The sequence below is a fragment of the Somniosus microcephalus genome, chromosome 13, assembly GCF_052327205.1.
Source record: "Somniosus microcephalus isolate GS21.2 chromosome 13, FLI_Smic_1.0, whole genome shotgun sequence".
Classification (NCBI taxonomy): domain Eukaryota; kingdom Metazoa; phylum Chordata; class Chondrichthyes; order Squaliformes; family Somniosidae; genus Somniosus; species Somniosus microcephalus.
Window position 1 is genome coordinate 176,358,718 of NC_140999.1, and position 24,879 is coordinate 176,383,596.

The window sequence follows — 24,879 nt, forward strand, 5'->3', positions numbered from 1 at the left end:
ACTACTGCATTCATACAGCTAAGGACCAGTCTCATCTTGGAGTCTTATTTAACTCACTGCATTTAATTAAATTGTACATGAGAATTTAGATATTTGTGCAGTGATAAAAACTATATAAATGCAACCCTTTCTTAAAATGGACAACCTTTGTGGGAAGGCATCAGCAGGTACAACTGTGGCTAGTACATGCAGATGACATCCAACAAAAAGTGAGCCTTTTCTCATCCTAGATACATAAAACACATCTACATTGATCTGCAATATGGATCAAAAGCTTTTTTCCCCACCTCTGCTGGGGAATTTTACAATTTAAATACACCATGAAAAGGATATCACATGTTCAGGTCAAGCAGAGCAAAGACCTTAAAATAAGAGAAGGAAAAATATTTTTGCTTGTCATTTATTAAATCATTGGGGTATTTGCCCAATGTTAAAGTGTACTTCACACAATATTTATTGCTACAAGAGTGCAGTTACCATGGCTTTGTGACATTACATAATGTCGGTCTTCAAAAGTTCAAAGTGTGCAATAACAGGCTTGCTTACAGAACAATGAATGCTCCAAAAAGGTAGTGATCTTCCACCAAAGCTAGCCAACTCTTCCCAGATCAACAAGTGCCAAAAGGTTTTTTTTCCTTTTTTTAAATGAAACAAAGTTTATACAACACATTCAAACATCTGCAGGTATCTGAACATATTCAAAACAGGTTAGCTTTGTACAGAGCACTGCTGCACATTTCCTTTTCAAAAATGATTATCCTTGCCCTGCACACTGCAGTGAACATCCAGATTAGTAGTTTGATGTCTGGCATTACATGCAATTCTTGGTATTTATAGCATGAACAAAAACTTGAACTCGGTTTCACAGAAATTCCAGCACATTCATAAATTGGATGTATGCCAGGCAAAATAAACCACACTTATGCACATGCTACAACCCAAGAATTTATGTAAAGAATTGATGCCTCTGACGTGTAGCCCATAAAAGAAAACACAGTAATCTTAGCAGTTGGACTCCCATCAGCATTATACCAACTTCATAGTACTAATGCACTGCAAAGAAGCAGCTTTTATTACAAGCCGGAAAATATGGAAGTCCATTGAGAATAGTTACACCATCTAAACTGGCACACATGCCTGAATGGATTTCAAATTGGTGTATATTTACACTGCTTTTTATAGTCGTACCATTTATTCAGATTCCAGGAGACCAGCATCATTGAGTAGTCTCACAGCATTTACATTGCTAAATTCAGCTGCTAAATTCAGCTCCTTTATCCGTACGGCAGAATTGTAGACTCATGAATAACGATCTAGTCTACTGAAGTTAAGTTAAAATGATCCAGATTTAGCACCAATTGCTGGGAGCCAGCTGACCGATACCAGTCTCCAGGAATCTGAATTAAACCAATATAAAAACAATTGCAGACAAATACAAAAAGGTTAAATAAAGCCATCCTTTTCACCCATGCAAACATGGAGGTTAACTGAAAAGCAGTTCCAAACATTGAAGATTGAAGAGAGCAGTTGGAAAGCACTTGAAAATAAGCCATTGTTTGCAATTGTTCCAATTACAAGGATACTGTATATCAATAAACAAATTTTAAACTGTAAGTGAAGTGAACAGATGCAACTAAAAATATTTAAGTTACTCAATTCCAAGTGCATACACAAGGCATGGAAAATCTGCTCATACCAACTCATGTTTGTTACTGTTCATTACATCCTTTAATGATTTTACAATACTTAAAACTAGTTGTCTAAATTTAAGTACAGTAAAAAGACAAGTCTTGCCCTTCAGTACCATGTGGAGCTGTGAGAGAATCTGCATGGGTGAGAAACATTTCAGATACAAAGATGCTTTCATGGTAATAGAAAGGACTGGTGACAATCCTGAGCATATGCAGCAACAGATACAACATGGAAGCTTTGTTCTTCAAATAATAAATTAAGCTTTCCTTGCACAATTGTGTGTAAACTAGCCAGTTACAGACAAGCAATTACTCCTACACCTGTTAAACACACAGCTAACCCAAAATAAATACATTCATCTCCTTTTCCACTGGATAAGGAGCTCAAAATCAATACAAAACCTTAATTGACAGGATACTAGAAGCAGCATTTTACAACTAGCTTGCCAGTTATTCCTTTGGGTGTATTTAAACAAAAATGAATACCCACTAGTTCACAAGTAACATCCGTAGTGCCAATTCTTAGTGTATATACACAGAACCCAAAAACCCAAATCTTCAGCATCGCCTAGAGTTTCTGAAATGCAAAAAAAAAAGTAAAATTAGATGTATGATATGGGTGCAGAGTTAAATGTTTTCTTCAGCTATGCATATAGCTGAAAATCAATTATCAGTCAACAGAGCAAAACTTGCCCCATATTTTCAACTCTTCACGAAAGGACTGTGGTCTGCCTTTACATCTAGTTTGTCCCATTTCACAGATGAAAAACCAAGCAGCATAAAATGTAGTGCCCCCCCCACCCCCTGTAGCTATGCCATTAAAGCACAAGATGGCAAAATGTCTGATCAATGTTTATGCTGACTTAAACATAACCAAGCAAAAAAGTAAATCACTTCTCACCCTCTCCACCCCAAATCAGTTTAGGTGAAAAGTAGGCCACAAAAACAACTTTTAGATCATTGTAAAGCAGCAAACAAAAATATACAGAAGGAAAGCAGAGATCTAAAGATTGGGGAACAAGCAAAGATATTTATTTTGCTAAACCATTAAACAAAAGGCCTCTAGCTCAATTCTTGCACTTGGAGTTTTAAAGTGAGGCTATATGCTTTCTTCACAAATCCAGAAGTTTGAATTCTAATTCTACCTACAATATAGTTCAGCTACTGGGACATTCCAGCAGAATCCTATGCACCCACAGAATATCAACAGCACAGCAAGAGCTGCTGTAAGGTAGGGATACAAATTAACTGTTGGGAATTGTAAGGAACCCTTGTTGTAAATAACCCTGAATACTTTAGCACACTTACCTCGGAGCCAGAAGGTTGTGGGTTCAAGTCCCACTTGAGCACAAATCTAGGCTGACACTCCAGTGTCGTGCGGAGGGAGTGCTGCACTGTTGGAGGTGCCGTCTTTCAGACGAGATGTTAAACCAAAGTCCCGTCTGGTCTCTCGGGTGGACGTGAAAGATTTCATGGCACTATTTCGAAGAGGAGCAGGGGAGTTATCCCTGGTGTCCTGGCCAATATTTATATCGCAATCAACATCAAAACAGATTATCTGGTCATTATCACATTGCTGTTTGTGGGAGCTTGCGGTGTGCAAATTGGCTGCCATGTTTCTCACATTACTACAGTGACTCCACTTCAAAAGTAGTTCATTGGCTGTAAAGCACTTTGAGATGTCCAGTGGTTGTGAAAGGTGCTATAGAAATGAAAGTCTTTTTTTCCAAATGCTAAATGTAAAACATTTCTACAGTACTTTTGTTTGACAGAATACTCAGCCCATCAGGATTTCAAAAGTTTATAACCAATGTGAGTTTTAATGGCAAGAATTTTGAATCAGGGCAAGAAATTTTGAAGCAAGGACAACAGACCATGGATTTGATTTTTGGCTTGCTGGTTGTTTTTAAACAGCTCTGCTTTCTTTGTTTACCCCCACCATCAATAAACAGATTAGGGAAAGCCACACAAGAAATCTGGGCTCCAAGGCAACAGCCGTTTCAGGAGAATGTCCACATTTCAGCAGTATTTAAGCAGCCACAAAGACCCAGTTCAGTGAAAGTAGCCTCTGGTATCCCAATCTGCCAAACGCTATGGCAGATAGATTATGCCTGCCTGCCATCACTGGATGGATACTGGAGTTACTAAAATGCATGTAATTTGGGCATTAGAAATTGGCCAATGGCAGCCACCTCAAGTGAAGGGTAGTCAGTCATGATGTAACATTGTTTCTTCCCACCACCTCAAGGCATTCTTACATTTCTGAAATTAGAGCAGTCCTAGCCAAGAAAACAAAGCCGTTCTTGTCATTCCACTTTTTCCTTTATTCTGGACATCAGAAATTTTTAAAGTTCAAAATTGTCCTAGGTCAGGCACTGCACCAGAATTTGGTTGCTGTCTTACTTCAAGGGTGCAAGTTCCACAAAGCAAATTGGAGCCACAGTTTAAGATTTGGGTGAGTTTTATACTCCAGCTGACAAATACTGTAGAAATGTTTTACATTTAGCATTGAATATAAAATATTCAGGGTTAGTTATAAGGGTTCTTTACAATTCCCAACAGTTCATTTGTATCTCCACCTTATAGCAGCTCTTGCTATTCCATTTTCTACAGCACCATTCTGTGGCTCCAAATTACAGGTAGTATTAGTTTGTGAATTCATACTTCATTCCTAAACTCATTTCACTTGGGACCCTTACAGCCAGACATAGGAGACTTTCACAATAGCAAAATACTGCAGATGCTGGAAAACAAACAGAAAATTCTGGAAACACTCAGCAGGTCAGGCAGCATCGGAGAGAGAGAGAAAAACCAGAGTCAACGTTTTGGGTCAAACCCTTAATCAGTTCTGACTAAGGGTTCGACCAGAAACGTTGACTGTTTCTCTCTCCTCAATGCTGCCCGTTTCCAGCATTTTCTATTATAGGAGACTTTCATCCTTGGCTAGGCTCAAACCCAGGTCTTGGGATGGAACAGTACAAAAAGCCCCATAACATTTAAGTGTTTGAATGGTAGACCAATGCTGCTAAAGCACCACCTTCTCAATATTTCAAAAGCATCTTGGAATTTGCATCAAAACGCAAACTGTACACAAAAAAACAAATCCTTGAATGAACCAGATTAAGGACAATACTAAAAACTGACAAACCCACACAAGTCTAATTACAATCTCCATGCATTCTTTTTAGGGGCCATTTTTCAAACTACTAAAAAGTAACCCAAATACAACCAACAAAAACGCCAGTTAGTGTCTCAACCTACCCGTGCGCTTTGGGCCAATAAAGAGCCAACGTGCAACACATAATTAGCACCCCTAAATTTCCAATTGCAGACAGACAATCTATCCATATGGAAGGCATCATTAAGCTCTTTACAGTACAGAAATACACAAAACTCTAAACATAAGCTAGGTTAACTGCTCAGCATCTGGTCAGCAGCAACATTGTGGATGACCCAAACAGACCTTCCACCATATTTCAGTTAGTGAGGAAGTATCAAGTACAGTAATAACAAGGTACTAACCTAGCATACAAACAAGTCTTCTGCACCATTGAGTTCGTAGTCCCAATAATTCTAATGAGACAAAGACTGCGACAGAGACCAAATCAGCCAACACATACATTAACCCCTTCAAACAGATTATTTTACTCATTGAGATTTAAGTACTTCTAGACATCACTCAAATCAGAAATTTAATGAGGAATCCTAAACAATGCTCATGGATCAGACCAACTTTCCAGGAGGGGTGCCTCAATCAAAAAAAAAATCTTTCCGGGTCTCAAAAATACCTGAATGGCTCAACCTTGGCTCCAAGGAGCAATATAGTGTCTATTTTTCACAGCAATTAGTGAACAATCTCTGCAGGTCTTGCTGGTTTACAAAAAGGGAGCTAAAAAAAAAAAAAAATCAATATTCAAACTCATTCTACCGTATGATGTTTTAGTTCAGAGAACAATATGCACTCATCCATCAGGCTAATCATTCAATGGGTTGATCTAACCAAATGCAGTGGTGTGTGTTTTAGGTCTGTCAGTTTAACAGAACTGAAGGGACTGTGCATTGCACGGAAAATACATTACATCCTGAAACTACTATCCACTGCAATATTCAATTTAAAATAAAATTCACAAGTGATGCAATGCACTGCAGCATGCTGACAATGACCATCAACATGCAGTAAAACCTGGCAATGTATTTGATAGCTTTTGTTGAATTGGGCTGCTTATTGCTCAAGTTACCCAAATGGCACATTTAAAATTAACAGCTACTGTACAAATTATTTGTTCAACACAAGTATGTCAAGTACACTGGCAGAAAAAAAATTAGTTTGAAAACTTAAGATGCTCACATTAAAATAGAATAAAAGCTTTCTGCACATCATTCATAGCCTTTCCTCAAGCCCCAATGCAAGCTATCTAGTATAAACTCATGATTTCAATTGAGAACATGTTAATTAACATCTTGGAAGATGGTTTCAGATATTAAAAGGGGTTACACATCTTTTGGCAGCTGAACCTGTCTTTTTCTCCCCCTTCAGCACAAGTATGGAACTACACTAGAGCAAGAAAGAGTTTCATAGCATCTCCCCATCCTTTTATTTCTCCAAAATAAGTGGTCATATTGATTTACAAAAGTCATCTATGCACTTCAGGAAGCGAAAAAGTTAAAGATTCAGTATGCAATAATCACTGTTCTTGCTGGAGTGTCTCAATTTACATCTGGTCTTGTTTGTTTAGGGTGCCCAATGCCTATACTCAAAAAATTAGTACATAATACATGAAAACAAGTTTGATTGCACTTGTGGCAAATAGCTTTAAGTCTGCCAACATTACCAATTAAAAAAATAGGTAATGTCAGGCTTTATTAATTGGACAAATTTTTATACACCAAGTTTAGCCCAAGAAGTCTCCTTTATACCTGAAGCAACAGAAGCACTCAAAACTTTTTCCTACTGCTATACCTTACTAAACCCTGCTACCACCACTATTTCTTGGCATTGAAGAGGTTCTTCTCCCTCCTCCACGGCCCCTTCCACCACGGAAGCCTCCACGAAAACCACGTCCACGAAGAAATTTAGCGGAGATTCCAAAAGTCTCTGTATTAAGTTTTCTTTCTTCAGCCCATGTACGCCTATAACAAGTTGGGTGGACATAAAGCAGTGGATGAAGTTGGTGAAGCTACAAGATTTAAATGCAGTTGTGAAAACAAAGCCATCAAATGAACTGTAAAGAATAAGCAACCTATTCAAATCAAGTCTGATGTTTTTGGCATTGAGTAAAGCACAAGTCTGAGCAGCTGCAATAGCACTCCATAGCTCAATGAGCAAGGTTCCCCAGTCTGCACCAATTTAACTGATCTTAGACAACCCAACAGAGGGAAATCTAGAATCAGACTATGTACTTGGCTAAAAAGTAAAAACCCAGAGCTCCTGCAGACAGGTTTGGGAGCACATCAACACTCTGTCCAAGTTCAAACTTAAATGTTGAATAGTATGCCGTACTGGAGAGCAGTCACCATGCAATGTGTACTCCCGCCAAGAGTAACCTTGTTAGACAATTATGGGGAAGAAATAACAGAACTGGGAGAATAAGAGGCTACCAGCAGCTATATGCCAAGTACATTCTCCACACTTTCTGGTGAACATCCTTATGACCACTAAACATCTCTACATTATTAACTTTTGCCTTGCCTATTAGTGGAGTGTTATTTTATAGGACTATTATAAAATCAAAGCCACAGCATATTAAGTATATGCAGGATAGAGTCTGTATTTTAACTGAATGGTACATAAGAGTATTTGGATCAGATGTTTTCCATTTATGGATTTAGATAGCCAATTTCTAATCCTGAATGATTGACTTGACCTATGAATTTTATGGACGCTCCAACTATTCCTTCAATCTCAAAAGCAGTTCATTTGATTTTCTTGAAGTAAAAAAATAAAGCCAGCTTGCTTCCCAATTTAATGGGCGACTTAAGTCACCCAATGTAATATATTATGTCCAGTTTCTATAAACACCAATGCTGCACCTCTTTACAGCCATAAGCAATGCACAAGCAAGCCCAGGACAAACACACTCTTCTCACATCCCCCCCACAACCAACTTCCTCCACCCAAAGACTGCCTCAGCACTACACCTCAAGCCAAACTAAAACTGATCCAGCCTAGGCCACTTTAAAACCAAATTACAATTCTCACTGCATTCCCCAGCCTGCACTCCCATCTTATAGAATAGTACAGCACAGGAGGCCATTCAGCTCATCAAGTGTGTGCTGGCTCTTTCGAAGAGCAATCCAGTTAGTCCCATTCCCTGCTCTTTCCCCATATCCTTGCAATTTTTTCCTCCAAGTATTTATCCAATTCCCTTTTGAAGGCTACTATTGAATCTGTATTCACCTCCCTATCAGGCAGTGCATTCCAAATCCTAACCACCTGTTGCATAAAATGGTTTTACCTCACGTTGCCTCTGGTTCTTTTGCCAACCACCTTACATCTGTGCCCTCTGGTCATCCACCATTGGAAACAGTTTCTCTATTTAAATCTTTCATGATTTTAAACACTTATCAAATTTCCTCTTAGCCTTCTCTGCTCCAAGGAGAACAACCCCAGCTTTTCTAGTCTACAACTGTCTTCCCTCATCCCTGAAAATCTGCTAACATTAGTGCCATCACATCCATGAGGATGACTCAGATGGAGGAATGTGAAGGTTGTCCTTTGTCAGTCTTCAGTTTGCTTAATTAATTGACTTATTAACTAGAAGGGAGGAAAACATGAAAAGGTACTTGACTGCAAATTTAGGAGTTTCAAATATTTAGAACAAAATAATGTTCACCACCCTTTAAAATGAAATACAAACTCCACAACAACTCAAATTTTAAACATTTAAGATGGCAAGTTGCAAAACTAATTTTTTTTTTATATAAAAGCACTTGTGTGACAACTCAAGTAGGGGGAAGAGAATGGACTGATCAGGTGTATATAGAACTGTACCCAAGGCAACCATCATAATTAAATCCAATTTATTACATGGAATATATATTAACTACACAATCTTTACCTTGTCTTTGGCTCAGTAGAAATATTATCAAAGAATGATTTTGTTTTATCATAGTAACAGTTGGGTCCAAGAGGTGGTTCTTCTTTATTTCCTTCACTACTTGGTGTCTCAACATTTGAATCGCCTTTTTCTTCTTGATCACCAAGATCTCCTTTATGCACTGTGTCATCTAAAAGTTATGAAGTACTCAGTTAGATGCTATGAACCTCACAATTGTACACTAACAGGAGGTGTCCAAAAGGTCCCCTTTGGACCACATGCAGCCCCATTCCCTGGCATTGAAGCCCAGGCAACTTATGCCAGTTTATACTACAATCGGTTTACTGGTTTGTTTGAATAGTGTGGGCTTAGAGGTTTGTAAAAGTACTTTAGTGCTGTTGAGTCAATGGTGGATAATTCTAAAATCAGAACCTTGTGGACTGACAATTCCTAAAATCAAACACCTAAATATTGCCAACTTGAGATATTTTTTAATGAATGGAAATATGGATTTAAACTGGTCTCCTGTCCCTGTTTCTCACCCCCAGCCTCTGGGTACATGGCATGCACCTATGTAGCCCAGAGACAAAAACCTTGGGTAGTTTGAAATCTCTGCAATATTAGAACCTGTGTGATGACAGGCAACTTCTGCAGTGACTGATGTTCATTGCACTAGTTGAGCATGAAAGCAAGAACATTTTAATGCTTGGTAAGCATTTAAAGTACCTTTACCATATGGATTCCAGTGGTTCAAGGTGGTCCAGCACCACCTTTGAGGGCAGCCAAGGATAGACAACAAATGCCAGCCTTGCCAATATCCCAAGAATGGATATTTTAAGTCAGTTATTTTCATGGTTTGTAGTAACTTTTGTTCAAATCCCTTTTTATAAATAGTGATAAGTTACCTTTTATTTTGAGTTTGTTTTGGAACTCCTTTTCAAACTCCTCCTTGTTAAACTGAGCATTTGCACTTTCAAAATCAAAGTCCCCTTCAAATTTCATAGTGGCTTCTTTATTATTTCCAGAAAAATTTTGCCCTCTTCCACGGTTTCTGACTCTTCTGTTGCCTAAAATCAAGTTACATTTTCTTGCATTAAAAAAAAAGTAGGAAATTTTTAAGTGACAGTTGAAGGAAGCAAAGCTCAGACATTCCTCAAAACAGGAAACACCAACTTTGTTATTTGACTTAGAATTATGTGAATTTAAAAGTGGACTTCAGTTAGCGATGGCTGGAACAGTTCTTCAGGGCTGGGGAGAATAACTAGGAGACATTTAAATTTCCAGGGAAGTGATCATGCTTAGTTATTGCACCACAGGGACTATTGGCTAGATCATCAGTTGTTTCAGAATCTACCACATGTTTTTAAAATATACAAGTTTGAGACTGGGGAGAAGAAACTCTATCTTTAATGGCTGAATCATAAAAGGAAGTTTCCCTAGTAGACATTCCAATGTATTTTATCTTGTGCATTGGCAGGTGCCAAGACTCTGATGTCAGGCACATTGATAACTTGTATGCCCTCCCTGTATTTTGTGCAAGCTCTATTAAAACCAGTCACTGGAATCTCAAACTGTACAAGAGCTGAGAATTCCCAAGAGGGCTCCAGTTCAGTTTTAAACCACTCATTTCCACGCAGTGGTGAAACATGGCTCCATGATATCTTTACTACATATCAAACTCCGTTCATAATTTATTGAAGTGTACTTAAGATTTTGAAATACTAAATTGCAATTCAATTATACTGCTAGCTTCTTGTGTTACTGCTTCAGTGTAATTAGCCTGCTTGTAGGTGTGCTTTAGCCTGAACAGTGGCCCAACTATATATTTCCATCTTCTGAATCAACTTGCAGTCCCCAGTGCTTAAAAGCATGGTATAAAGCAGACAGTTGCTCTGTGGCAGGTTATCCTAGTCACATTATACATAAGGCTCAGTTTCTAAGAGACAAAAAGGTCCAATTATGAAAACTGCCTTTGTGCTGTGAAAAAAAGTGTAAAACATAGTTGGAGAAAGTTCAAACTTAACAGTGGTCACCATATAATGTGTGGATAAAAGCCTAATAGAAGATATGAACTCTTTGCAGTTGAGGAATTTTAAAAATGGAAACAGATTAAAGTTTCAACAGCAAAGAAAAATGCTGGATCTTGTAGATCAGGGAAGGAGGAGGGGGCAAGACTTGCACCCTTATGCATCTCAAACATCTTGCTTCACACACAATTTCATAAAGGTAGCAAGATTTATCGACATACATGGCAGTCATTATATGCACAACATCCCACAAACAGCAATGAGATACATGGTCCATTCATCTGTTGGTTGATGGAATGTTAGCCAGGCTAGAAAAACTCAGTTCTTAAAAAGGTGAGGGGGAGAGAAATGAAGAGGGGCAGGGAAGAGAAGAGGGAGAGGGGAGGAGAAGAAAAGGGAAAGTAAAGAGAAAAGATGGTCAGCCTATTTGACCTGTAACAATGGAGACAAGTCTCAAACTTGCATTTGAATCCATGCACTACAGTGCAGTGTTACATGCACACACTACTTCAGCTGCACAGACTATTTGAGCTGTCCTGGTCCTCCATTCCACATCATCCTTCATTTCATGCAGCACTTCACCAAAAAAAAGCACTCCTTCCTTTAAGGTACAGGAAACTTTCTGGTATCCGGCACTGACGGGACCGAGCTGGTGCCGTTAGATCAAAACTGCCGTGTAAACCAGCGGCAATGTTAAAACATAGAGCTTTTCAGCTCTGTGAATCAACAAACCCTGTTGCTTAGCAACAGCTTCAAAACAGTCAGCTGCAAGCGTCTCTAGCTGAAGCTGTTGCTTAGCTACAGACCTTGCAGAGCCTGACTGTGGGGAAAAAAAAAAAAAAAGCAACAAGTAGTAAAAGAACTTATAGAAAACGGCTCCTGAATTTTGCCGGTAAATAGAGCTTTCTGGACTTTTAACTTCTGGTTAAACGAAAGTTTCCTGTAGCAAGGACCATAAGCTTCAATAATCAGCTGCTCACCCGATTCCTCATCATGTTCTTTGACCCCCCCCCCCCCCCTCCCTCATCTCCTTCCAATTCTCAGCAAGGTCCCCCCTACATCCCCCACTAATTCAGAACTCGACATGGAGATTTCTTTGCCACCTTCACATATACTTTAGATCAGGAGGCTTCCTCCACTCAAAGCCCTGTCTCCAGTCATCAGCATCCCTAATTCACCTGGCCTCTTGCCTTCAATCATTCCATTGAGAGCTGCATCAATTTCTCCACTCCCCTCACTAACATAAATCAACCATAAAACTCAGACAGAAAAGCTGCAGTTATTGTACAAGAGGACCTCTACCTTATGGAGACTGAATACCAATTCTAACTCCTCCTCCCTGGACAACCTCACTATGAACATTAAACCATCATTTCACAGGCTGTTACTGAGCTCGTCTCATGAGAACTCTCCCCACCCCAAAGTTCAGTTCCCCAATCCTGCTCAGCCAGCTTCTACCTCTTCCAAGATACACAAACACCCTGGTACTGATCACTTCAGCCTGCTCCTATCCCACCAACCTAATTTCCTCTCATCTTTACTAATCCACATCCAGTCCTTACCCACCTAAATACATGACTTATACCCTCTTCCATTTAAAACAAATTTCCCAGCCCCAACCACCTCTTATGGACAGGTAGTCCTTCTACATCTCACCATGACAGGCTGCAGGCTCTCTATTTCTTCCTTCAGCAGCAGCCCAATCAATCCCCAGCCACCACCACCCTCCTTTGCATTTGTTCTCTCCTTGAGCAACTGCTAACTCCACTCACTACCTCCAGATAAAGGGTGTTGATATGTGCACCTGTATGGGTCACAGCCAGATGTTGTTCCAGTCCTACTCAGGGCTCATCAACATAATGGAAAAAAGGGATTAAGTCACTTGTCCGGATCTACAGAATATTAACTGGACTTAAAATTTCCACCCATTGCTTACCTTTACATGGAGAATAGCTTACTCTTCCCTTCTTGCCCCCCCCCCCCCCCCAACCCATCCTCAGGGATGGGCTTTCTACTCAAATACAAGCCCACTGACCCAAGAGTACTTCTTCCCACCCTGCTTCCTACGAAGACTCAGTTTTCTTTCTCCCAGTTACTCCATGTGCTCTGATGATGCCACCACCCACACCACAGCTTCCAAAATATTATTTTCTTCTCCTCCCCTCCTTCAGCCAAGGATTCCCCTCTACTGTGGGGGACAAAACCTTTGACTGCATCCCTCCTATTGCCATTGCTTCTGCTCTCCCCACAACTGTGATACAGTTCCCCTTCCAACCATCAGCCTTCACATTTGAAGGTCATCTGCCATTTCCATAACTTCCTATATGATTCCAGCACCAAACATCTTATCTGGGATCTGAAACACTCATCTCATGCAAGACAGCAATTTGTGTATTTACTCTAACCTATACTGTATCCACTGCATAGTATACAGTCTCCCCTACTTTGAGGATACCAAATGCATATTCGGTGACCGCTTTGCCAAACTCCATTCTGCCTGCAAGTCCAATCAAGCTCCCTGTCATTTGCACTTCAATTCCCTGTTGCACCACCAATCTTGACTTGACTTCAGTCTTCACTATTCTAACACAAGCTTGAGGAACAGCAACTTATCTTTCCATTAGGCACTTTGCCAGCTTTTTCCATTTCAGACCTGCCTTACACCCCCACTGCCTCAGCTATTCACACTTCATGTGTCTTGTCTTTAATTTCCTCACCATCCCATGTTAGTATCAGTTCAGCAATTTAACCATCTCGGTTTTCCATTTTAAATGTTATGCTATTTCTGCACATGTATGCTTGTGTTTTCCTGCCCCATGTTTTTTTAAATGCCGTTTACCTGCAATTGTTTTCCAGCTCTGATGAAAGTGATGATTTGGGATTAACTTGTTCTTGCCACAGACGCTGAATGACCTGCTGAGTGTTCCAGCATTTTTGGATTCTGAATCCACACTATTTAATCCACTAATGCCATTGGCAAAGTTAGTTTGAAAATGTGTTTGAGACTACACCGGCCTCATTTAACAATTATTGGAGTCTTAGCACCTGAAAGTATCAAGCTTATGAACTTGATTCTTTCCAACAAAAAAAGGGAGATGAACCTGTTATAATCCTTCAGCCATTACAAAATGTTTTTGCCAACTCCTTGCGGGTTAAAGAGTCTTGAGATCATAGGATACCAAAGTCAATCAGAATTCACATTCTAAATAGAAAAAAGTTTTTTGCTCTAGTTTACTTACATTTCTAAGCAGCTGCAACATCCTCATTACTTCTGCATTTTGTAGTATAATAAATTGTATTTGTTTTATCCAGCCATCTTGACATTTTACTGTCGTTTACTCAATTGTTTCTAGGTCAGTCTAAATGCCAGATGCAAGATAATCCTCAACCTGGTTCACTAGCACAGATAAATAAGTCATCGCCATTGAGACTAGCAGTAGGAAAAAAATGCATTCACACACATCACGAACAGTTAATTGTATAGAAATTGTAACTTTACATGAATTTCACAGGAGCAGCTTGGATTTAGAACAGTCAAATTATGTGAACCAAATCTCAAACAATTTTTAAATCAAAGTGTACCATTAGATATGAAGTTTGCACAGATGAAAACATGTATAACATCTGTATGGTCAGGAAAAATCAAGGTTGCATTCATAAACTGAGCAGTTGAGGTTTATTATCTACTGCGTATATATTTTCTCTGAAACTTGGTATAAAAAAGTTAGTCATATGAAAAAAGCCTACAAACCTGTAGATTAACACAAGTACTTACCTGATCGCCTCCTTTGAGGTTGAGGCTTTTTATTCTCGTCGTTCACTTGAGCCTGACTTTGCTGTGCTGGAGTCGGCTGAACAACTGAAGAAAAATAGGAATGGTTTAATTCACTGTCCATTAATTCGGCAACTGGATGAAAGTCACATTGTGTAGCACTATACTAATGCCTGGCCTCAAATTAAAAAACTATCAATTGACCAGTGGCCACAGATTCAGTTGCTAGCAATCACTAATCTGCATTATATAAATGCAAGTAGTTTGTCATACATGAAAATTCAAAGTGCTTCACGTGGCCAACAGTGCAGGTCTAAAGAGCCCCTACCTTTCCTTTGCTCCTGTCCAACAGATTGCTGATTTATACTGGCAGGGATTTTGTCCTGTTGCAGGTTCTTCTGATTAAGACCCTCTGTAGGACTTGTCTGCACACCCTGTTCCACCATAGGACTGTGTCTTGGTGGCAAAAATGGAAAGCCAGCAGCTGCTAAACAGACAAAATTTAGTTCAGCAACTACAAACAGAAATTGAGCACAGTTTACAAAGTTGTTTGCATGCACTGGAGAAGCTGACTTCATTTAATAAAGCATGAAATGGACAAAAGAAATAAAATTGCAATTATTACACAGCAGCAATAAAGCAAGAGGAGCGGTACAAAGTTCATTGGTTAGTTAACTATTATTTGGGAAAAAATGAAAATAATGCACTAAAAAGTTTGAATACAAACAAATTTCCATTATCAGCTACAAATCAGGACCAGAATAATTTGAAAAATTTACATTAGTCTTCAGTTGAGAGTCTCCATTTACAATGTGGAGTTAGATCAGAAAACTCTCTTACTGGTCAAAGTTTTGATGCACTGAACAAGTGAAATTTTTTTGCAATGTGTGCATGTATGAACGTGAGGCAAATTTTCCCCCATCAATATATTTTTAGTGTAAACACCCTATTATACTTAATTGTAAAATGAGCCAAATGTACTCTGGTTATCAAGACTGACTTTTTTTGGCAGAAAATCATTTACATGAAAACATTAAAGACCAACTTTAAACTAGTGCATTACTGCCAAAGGGCCCTATTCAACAACATGATCAACCATGCAGTCATTTGAACTAGATAGTTCAATGCTTTAACCCTTCATCCACAAACATGCAGCTTCGCTTCACTACAAACAGTCTTCTTAAACCCCTCTCCTCTGCCTCCAACAAGTGCAAGGAGCACATGGACTTTTGTCATCAAGATTGAGACAAGAGAAGTGAAAAAGAAAATAAAGATGGGCAAAGAGGATGAGAATAGAATGGCAGTCAACTTAAAAGTCCAAAAGTCTTCTATAGGCATATAAATAGTAAACAAGTAGTAAGAGGCAGGGTGGGGCCGATAGACCAAAAGGGAGACTCGCACAGAGGCAGAGGGTATGGCTGAGGTACTAAATGACTACTTTGCATCTGTCTTTACCAAGGAAGATGCTGCCATAGACAGTGAAAGAGGAGGTAGTAGAGACACTGGATAGGATAAAAATTGATGGAGGTATTAGAAAGCCTGGCTGTTCTTAAAAGTAGATAAATCACCAGGAGTGGATGGGGTGCATCCTAGGATGCTGAGGGAGGACATTGCAGAGGTACTGGCCATAATATTCCAATCCTCCATAGATACAGTGCCAGAGGACTGGAGAATTGCAAATGTCACACCATTGTTCAAAAAGGGTGTAAAGATAAACCCAGCAACTACAGTCCAGTCAGTTTAACCTTGGTAGTGGGGATGCTTTTAGAAACAGTAATCAAGTCACTTGGATGGGGTGGATTAATTAAGGAAAGCCAGCACGGATTTGTTAAAGGCAAATCGTGTTTAACCAACTTGATCGAGTTTTTTGAGGAGGTTAACAGAGGGTTGATGAGAGTAATGTGTTTGACGTAGTGTACATGGATTTCCAAAAGGCATTTTAACAAAGTGCCACATAATAGGCTTGCCAGCAAAATTGAAGCCCATGGAATAAAAGGGACAGTGGCTGCCTGGATACAAAATTGGCTAAGTGGCAGGAAACAGTAGTTGTGAACGGTTGTTTTTCCAGACTGGAGGAAGGTGTACAGTGGTGTTCCCCAGGGGTCAGTACTAGGACCACTGCTTTTCTTGATATATTAATGACTTGGACGTGGGTGTACAGGGCACAACTTCAAAATTTGCAGATAACAAAACTTGGAAGTATAGTGAGTGTCTTCAGGAAGACAGACAGGCTGGTGAAATGGGCAGACACGTGGCAGATGAAATTTAATGCAGGAAAGTGTGAAGTGATGCATTTTGGCAGAAAGAATGAAGAGAGGACATATAAACTAAATGGTACAATCCTAAAGGGGGTGCACAGACAGAGACCTGGGGGTATGTTTGCATAAATCGTTGAAGGTGGCAGGGCAGGTTGAGAAAGCAGTTAAAAAGGCTTACGGGATCCTGGGCTTCATGGAAGTAGAGTATAAAAGTGTGGAAATGATTATTAATTCAACTGTATAAAACCCTGGTTCGGCCCCAACTGGAGTACTGTGTCCAATTCTGGGCACCACACTTTAGGAAGAACGTGAAGGCCTTAGAGAGAGGGTGCAGAAAACATTTACAAGAACAATTCCAGGAATGAGTGACTTCAGTTACATTGATAGACCAGAGAAGCTGGGGTTGTTCTCCTAGGAGCAGAGAGGAGATTTGATAGAGGCGTTTAAAAATCATGAGGGGGGAACAGAGTAGATACAGAGAGAAACTGTTCCCATTGGCAGAAGGGTTGAGAACCAGAGGACACAGATTTAAGGTGATTGGCAAGAGAACCAAAGGCGACATGAGGGAAAAACTTTTTTTTTATATATACAGTGAGTGGTTAAGATCTGGAATGCACTGTCTGAAAGGGTGGTAGAGGCAGACTCAATTTTATCTGTCAAAAGGGAGTTGGATAAGTATCCGAAGAAACAAAATTGCAGGGCTACAGGGAAAAAGGGCAGGGGAGTGGGTGTAGCAGAGTCGTCACGGTCTCGATGGGCCGAATGGCCACCTTCCGTGCTGTAACCATTATGATTCTATGATCTGCTTCACTCCCTTCCCCATGGCCACTGAGCCAAACATCTCTCTAAGATTCTCCCCTGCTCTAGCCCTGAACCAACATCTTTCTCTAATTTCTCTCCGAACTCACCTTGTCCACGAGACGCACATCCTGACCACCCAACTTCCCTTCCTGTTAACTGATAAGTTCCCTCCCCTCACGTACTGTCCCTACCCCATCAATTCTGCAGACATCACCCCTCTCCTTAAAAAAAACCTTGACCCTTCTGTCCTTGCAAACTACCACCCCATCGCCAACCTCCCTTTCGTTTCCAAAGTCCTTGAACATGCTATCACCTCCCAAATCTGTGCCCATCTTTCCCGCAATTAATGTTTGAATCCCTCCAAACAGGTTTCTGCCCCTTCCGCATACTGAAACAGCCCTCAGTCACAAATGACTAGGTTACTGAGTGATAAACTATCCGTCCTCGACCAGTCTTCAACCTTTGACACAGCTGACCGCACCATCCTCCAGCACCTTTCCTGTCGTCCAGCTGGGTGGGACTTCCCTCACATGCTTCCACTCTCATCTATCCAGACATAGCCAGAGAATCACCTGTAATGACTTCTCTTCCTGCTCCCACATCATTATCTCTGAAGTCCCCTAAGGATCTATCCTTGGCCCCCTCCTATTTCTCATCTACGTGCTGCCCCTCAGCAACATCATCCAAAAACATGCCAGGTCCCACATGTATGCCGACAACATGCTGGGGCTCTACTTCACCACCAATCTCGACCCTGTCACTAATTTGTCACACTGCTCGTCAGACATCAGTACTGATCAGCAGAAATTTCCTCCAACTAAATATTGGGACAACAGAAGTCATTGTCTTCCGTCCGTGCCACAAACACCACCCCTCTCCCTGGCAACTGTCTGAGCTGAACCAGGCAGTTCACAACCTTGATGTTGTATTTGACAGATGAGCTGCCGAGCACATATCCACTCCATTACCAGACTGCCTACTTCCACCTCCGCAACAGTCAGACGCCAACCTTGCCTCAGCTCATCTGCTGCTGAAAACTTCAGCCATGACTGGTTACCTCTAGATTTGACTATTCCACTGCTCGCCTGGCTGGCCTGCCATCTTCCACTAAACAAACTTGAGCTCACCCAAAACTCTGAATCCCATATCTTAACTCACCCCAGAAACGAAGACACCAAGTCCCTTTCACCCATTACCTGTGCTCTCTGGCCTACATTGGCAAGCACCTGCACCCCCCCCAAATCCAAACTTAAAAATTCAGTTTTTAAATCCCTCCATGGCGTCAGCCCCTCCCTATCTCTATAACCCACCTCCAGCCCTACAACCCCCAAATTCTCTGCGCTCCTCCAATTCTGGCCTCTTGTGCAGCCCCTATTTTAATTGCTCCACCATTGACAGCTGCCTAGGCCCCAAGCTCTGGAATTCCCACGCTAAACCTCTCCTTTTAAGACACTCCTTAAAACCTACTTCTTCTGTCCTAATATATCTCACGTGGCTCAGTATCAAATTTTGTTTGATAACATTGCTGTGAAGCGCCTTGGGAAGTTATAGAAATGCAAGTTGTTGCAGTGGAGAAGACATCGCTTCTGTATGTACGACAACAACAAGCAACTCTTCCCCCTCCATTCTCCACCCCAGCACTGCCTGTGTTTGGTAATTTGGTCAGAAATCCAATCTTCAATAAGCTATAATTTCTTCTAGCTAAACACTGGAAAGGCAATGGCATTGGTCTTCAGACCCGGTCAAAACTCTATACACTTGCCATCCCCTCCAGAGTAATCTTCAGTCTGAACTAGAAAGTTCTCAACTTATTTGATCCTGAGTCGAGCTTCTGACCCCATATCTTCTCCATCACAAAAAACACCTACTCCTCCAACATCATCTGCCTGCACGTCCACATCAGCCTATCTACTGCTGAAACTATCATCCATGCCGTCGTCACCTCCAGACTTGACTATACTAATGCTTTCCTGGCTAGCCGCCCATAACCCAGCTTACAATATATGCACAATATAATAATGGGCAGCAAAGTCCTGCTCACCCATCCTCACTGACCTACTTTGGGGACTGAGAGCTATTGCGTCAAATTGAAGATGCGCATTCTAGTTTTTCATTCCTTTCATAGCCTTTAATCTCCTCCACCCATATCCCGCCAACCCCCTCCCGCCCAAAAAAGAACTCCAATTCACCGACTCTGGCCATGTGTACCACTCCTCCCTTCGCCCCATCATTAGCAGCCATGCCTCCAGGTACTTGGGCCACATGTTCCAAAATCCCCATCCCAAATCCTCTTTTAAAGGCCCTCTCCCCCGTACCAAACTTTTGTTCAACCTGCCCTGCATCATCTCCTTTCACTCAATCCATTCCACCACCCTCCACCCCAAATTACACTTTTGCATGGCACCATTGGATTTTTTATAAATGCAAGTTACTTGAAGCACATGTACCATTTCAGACAATGAACCATTGATCAAAAAAAACTCATTGTATGCTTACAAAATTCATTGCATTCCACTCACTTGTGCATGTAGCAGAAACATGCAGTAATTCTTTGAACACAACAAAGTCTGATTTTATAAAGTGCGAAACTGTTAGCAAAAGATCCTTCTAATTTAACTGTTGAGTGGAGTGTCAAGCTTCCAAGCATATACAACTTCTATTACTGGAGTTGCAGCTGCAGGTGCATAGAGCTTGCAGCACGTGTGTTTCATTAGTCTTCAATCTAAAAGTGGGTTCCTTCACACCAAGGTTTGATGCCATTTATAGGAATAAGAGAAATCCAATACACCAAGTCATACCTGGACAGGCATTAGCTATGGCAATAACTTAAGCCCAACAGTATCATGTTATTAAAGAATGCTGTAGCATGATCTGCAGTTGCCCAGATGTGAGCAGAAACAGATTGATGCCCCATTTATAGTGCAGGACCACTTTCACAACATGCCCTAGTTGTTGCTGAATTTCCCAATTTATACTACACAGATTTAGAAGCCAGTTCAAACACTGGTACAATTGCATATGGGCAAATCTCATTTCCACATAGCTAGCTATTCATAAGCCACATTCAGAAGTTTGTATCCCCCAGGACAGCACAGCAGGGGTTCCTTGGGACCAAACTGTCTTCAGCAGCTTCAATTACCTTTCCTCCCTCATAATTCTATGCTCCTCAGGCATGGGGTGGGATGTTTGAAGAACACCATTAACATTTGGATTGTAATTTGTGCAACCAGTTCAGGGCAGGAAACTTTGAGTGACACCTCAACATTTGGTGCTGTCTGCAGTTAGAATTATGTAATCAGAAGCAATAACCCCAATAAATTGAAATGTAAAAATAAAAAAAATTCTCCTTCCCACCTAAAATGTCTAGAACATTTTTTTTTTAAATATGCTTCACACAATTAAACAAAGTTTTTGGGAAAAAAAACTAGCGTGATGGGAGCTTCAAGTCCCATCAACATGAAACTGGCCATTACAGAAGTGAGTGCTCTATTATATAGTTACAGCAACATTTAGATCCTGGACACTTGTGTCACGATTCAGGATTCTGTGGCCATTTTTCCCCCACCACAAGATAGACTTGGGCATTGTGATTTTAATGTGCATTTTTGGTAGCGTACCTAGACAGCCCCTGGCTGGGTTGGCCATCCATAGGCAGATGAGAAACAATTTCAAGGCAGGGTGGGCAACTGTTTTGCATACATCCTAAACGTTGCCTTGGTGTTAACATTTTTTGAATTGTCTTGGAAGGAAGGTTTCAAGAATCAGACACCCAAATTCAGTCAGGGCAGCAGAAAGGCTGTAAGGGAGAAATAACTGCTACTGCATGGTCAGCAGGTTAAATAGCAGATGGAAAACATCTTTCTACATTATGCATCTCTTCTCTTGCCTCCCCTCACCCCAAGTTCACTGGTGTACCCATGTTCTGCTGTTCACAAGATTACAAAAATAAGCTGAACTAATGTGGCAGTGTTGTGCATGTTTCACCTACTGTTGAATCACCTACTGTTGAATAAAGCAGCTTACAAGTCAAATCAAAATACCAGACCTAGAGTTAACTTAATCCAACTTCAGAGACATTAAAGTACACATGCCTAAGACACAGATCTGGTCCAGATCACAAGGGAGTTTCATTGCAACACCCCCAGGTCCTGCTGTCCCACTAGCAGCTACAAGACAACAAGAGGCTAATTATAAAAAAAAAGCAGCCAACCAGATTGCTTAAGGGAGCATTTGACACCCCAGCAGACCCAAATTCTCAACATTGAAGAGACTGCTTTATTTTCCACATAGCTCCAGCAACATTTTATATCGGACATGTACAATCCAAAAATCTGTCATTGTCTGAGCTTACAACCCCTTAGCCCCTATTTAGGTTATTGGAATCTCCATTTAGTTACTGAAGTAATGTAGGTACACTTTAACATAGTTAACAAAGCCTAGAAACAATCCCACAAAAACTATTCACAATTAGATAGGTTGATATAGGGTGTATCCTCCCTTCACACTAAATGCAGGCAGGCAGGCTAGGGGAAGGGAATTTTAAAAAACAAACAAACAGTCACTACAGAAACTAATAATGCAAGGGAATTATGCACAGGCCATGCCCAAATCGTCTATGCCGATGTTTATACTCTAGTCTGTTCCCACTCTAACTACCTTTTCCCACCCTAATGGAATCTATAGCACAAAGGAGACTACATTCCAGAATGTATTGTAGCTAGCTACACAAGGACAATTTACTTTTACTAAAATTCAATGATCAGATATTCAGAAATAGAAACAAAACCTCAATAAAAAAAAAGGAACTTTTAAGTAGCAGCTTTGGTTACAATAGATCTTGGCTTCAAATAAGAATTGGCCATTAAATTGCTAAAATATGCCAAGAGGATCATTTGTCCAAACTGAGAGCCATGTGCACCCCTCATCATCATACTCCTTCTGCCAGCTAAATGTTAGTGTTGGTTTAGAAGGATGGAGGAACAGGAGAGAGAAATCCACAAAGCACCGTTAAAAATTACAAGACATCAATGGCATATTCCAGAACAGTAGAGAGGAGACGAGCAAATCAACTCCGTGGTTGGTTGCTTATGCACCAACAGGAATTTAATATATTAATTTATAAAAATGTAACTTAAAAAGTTTGCACATCAACAAAACCAGACTAGCTGCAATTTAGAATAAATAGGATCTATTTGGCCTGCTGTTTTGGAATACTGCAAGTATGATAATAAGCAGGTCTCATGGCATTGCTCAAAATATTTGTGAATTAGTTAAAATGAAGATGCTTCAATAAAAAAAATTCCAAACAAGTAGTACATGCTGCACACAAGACACATTTTAAACTAAGACAAGACAGAACGGAAACTGCCTAGCATAGTCATAACAGATAAACAACCTTAAGCAGACTACAGACAGACGTTACCCTGAGAAATCAGTTGGCTTTTCTGCAAGGGTGCTGGATCAGGTGGTATTTCAAGCTCTGTAAAGGCTGGTTGTGGTGAGGGAGGACTATCAGTACTGGAGTGAGAAACAGTTGTGATTTGGGTGGGTGTTGAGCATCCTGTTAAAGTGCAGGAAGGAAAGAAAAAGGGAACCAGAGGATCAATGCTGCCAATTTTTATATTAAAAAGAAACGTTAAGTATCCTCAAATCCTACAAAGGTACTTTACAATAACTTGTTAGAGATTCATTGACTGTCAACTAGTATAGAAACTTTCCAGCAGGACCAATTATACACCACTTGGTATAAATACAAGGATAAAAGTAGAGTAGTGCAAGACTGCAAAGGAAAAACCTGGCATTAAGACTTAATCACAGCATTGTATTAACAATTGAAGAATTTACTGCCAGGACCATCTCAATTCAAGAGGGGGTGGGGGAGAAACAGTAGTCAAAATATTATACAGTCTACCCAAATAGTTGGGAGGTTTCCCCAGGCAATGAAATATTCTTCCAAATGATCTTTAATGTGTTGCAGTACCCTATTCTATTGTAAAGCGAGTACCAATTCCTCATTTAAGCTAGATGGACAAATATTACTGTAAGTAATGAAACTTGTATACACTTGCATTACTCCAGTTTGTATTGAGTTTTGAAACAAGACATTTTCACACTATATGGACTGTTAATTCAATGGTCTCTGAAAACTAAGGTGTACAGATCAAGTCTAGTTCAAAACAGTTTGTCTGTAACAATACATCTTAAGTTGCAACTGCTACCACGCTTTATAAACCAAACCAGATCTTTATACCTTTTTCTCTGGACTAAAATGGTTCATCTTCCAATTAGTTCCAGTAAATTAGTCTAAATTGGCAAGTTATGGTTTCCTACAATAATTATGCAACAGCTGTACTAATGGAAAAACTCGTTCCTCAACTTATTTGATGTTGTTACAGTATTTTAGATAGTTACACTAGTAATTCAGTTGTTACACTGATCAAGTTACTTTACAATGTGATGTGCATTGCACCTTTATGCATTTTTATATTGACAAAAGAGACTTGTAATGATTGAAGGGGTTTAGACATGTCAACTGTCAAAAAAGTGATATCCTTCGTATTGACAAATTAAGTTAGACTAAAAAGGCATTTTACAATCAATGCAACTCAAGACAGTAGACAAAAAAGTGATCACTTGGTAAGTGATGCCATGAACATGAACATTTGATGAGGTGGATTCTGTTCCAGTAGTTAGTACAAAATGTTTATTTACAGATGTCAAATCACATTCAAATTCAATTCTACATCCAGACCTTCAGGGGTTTTACCTTAATTTATTTGAACCTAAAAACATTTCCTAGAAAGTTATTTGCAGCAACTGAATACTGTATACTACTTGACAAGTTTAAAATAGAGGCTATTAATTACTAGTTACAAAGGATTGCAACTCAGATCTGGTAGGCTATAGTGTCAACACTCTAACCATTATTTACAGATACTTCCAACAATTCTGCTCAAATTGTTAGTTTCAGCACAATCTAAACTAAAACAGTTTAATCATTGCAATATTCATATGTACAAAATGTTAACATACATAACTGCACACAAACTATGCAGCAGACTGAGGGAACAGTACACTGACCTAGACCCACAGTGCCACCATACTGCTGTCCAACCAGGGATCCTCCAGCAAACTGGCTATATGGAGTCATACTACGGAATGGGCTGTATGACACAGGAGGCTGAAATGAAGTGCTTGACGAAGTGCTCAACGAAGACTGGAAGAAAGATGGTATTTCATTACTGACACTATTACTGGTACACCATTTCTATAGACACTATACATATTGCAATA

General features: G+C 40.1%; 1 protein-coding gene across 5 annotated transcripts in view; it reads right to left on the minus strand.

Annotated features, from left to right (window-relative positions):
• Positions 1–386: 386 nt before the first annotated feature.
• The window catches only part of lsm14b (LSM family member 14B), a 31,016-nt gene continuing 6,523 nt past the window's right edge, over positions 387–24,879 (minus strand). Inside the window, exons 3-11 of one of the 5 annotated variants that reach the window (XR_015080657.1) lie at positions 24,667–24,802; positions 23,009–23,146; positions 14,856–15,014; positions 14,531–14,614; positions 9,634–9,795; positions 8,750–8,918; positions 6,652–6,821; positions 3,000–3,169; positions 387–2,268 (exon numbers count right to left, since the gene is read on the minus strand). Coding sequence is in view for 3 of the 5 variants with exons in the window: in XM_086005657.1 (XP_085861783.1) it covers positions 6,656–6,821; positions 8,750–8,918; positions 9,634–9,795; positions 14,531–14,614; positions 14,856–15,014; positions 23,009–23,146; positions 24,667–24,802 (1,014 nt within the window). In the remaining 2 variants the exon portion in view is untranslated. Of the gene's footprint in view, positions 2,269–2,999; positions 3,170–5,213; positions 5,280–6,651; positions 6,822–8,749; positions 8,919–9,633; positions 9,796–14,530; positions 14,615–14,855; positions 15,015–23,008; positions 23,147–24,666; positions 24,803–24,879 lie in introns of all 5 variants that reach the window. The other 4 variants (XR_015080656.1, XM_086005658.1, XM_086005657.1 and 1 more) reach the window with 4 other exon arrangements.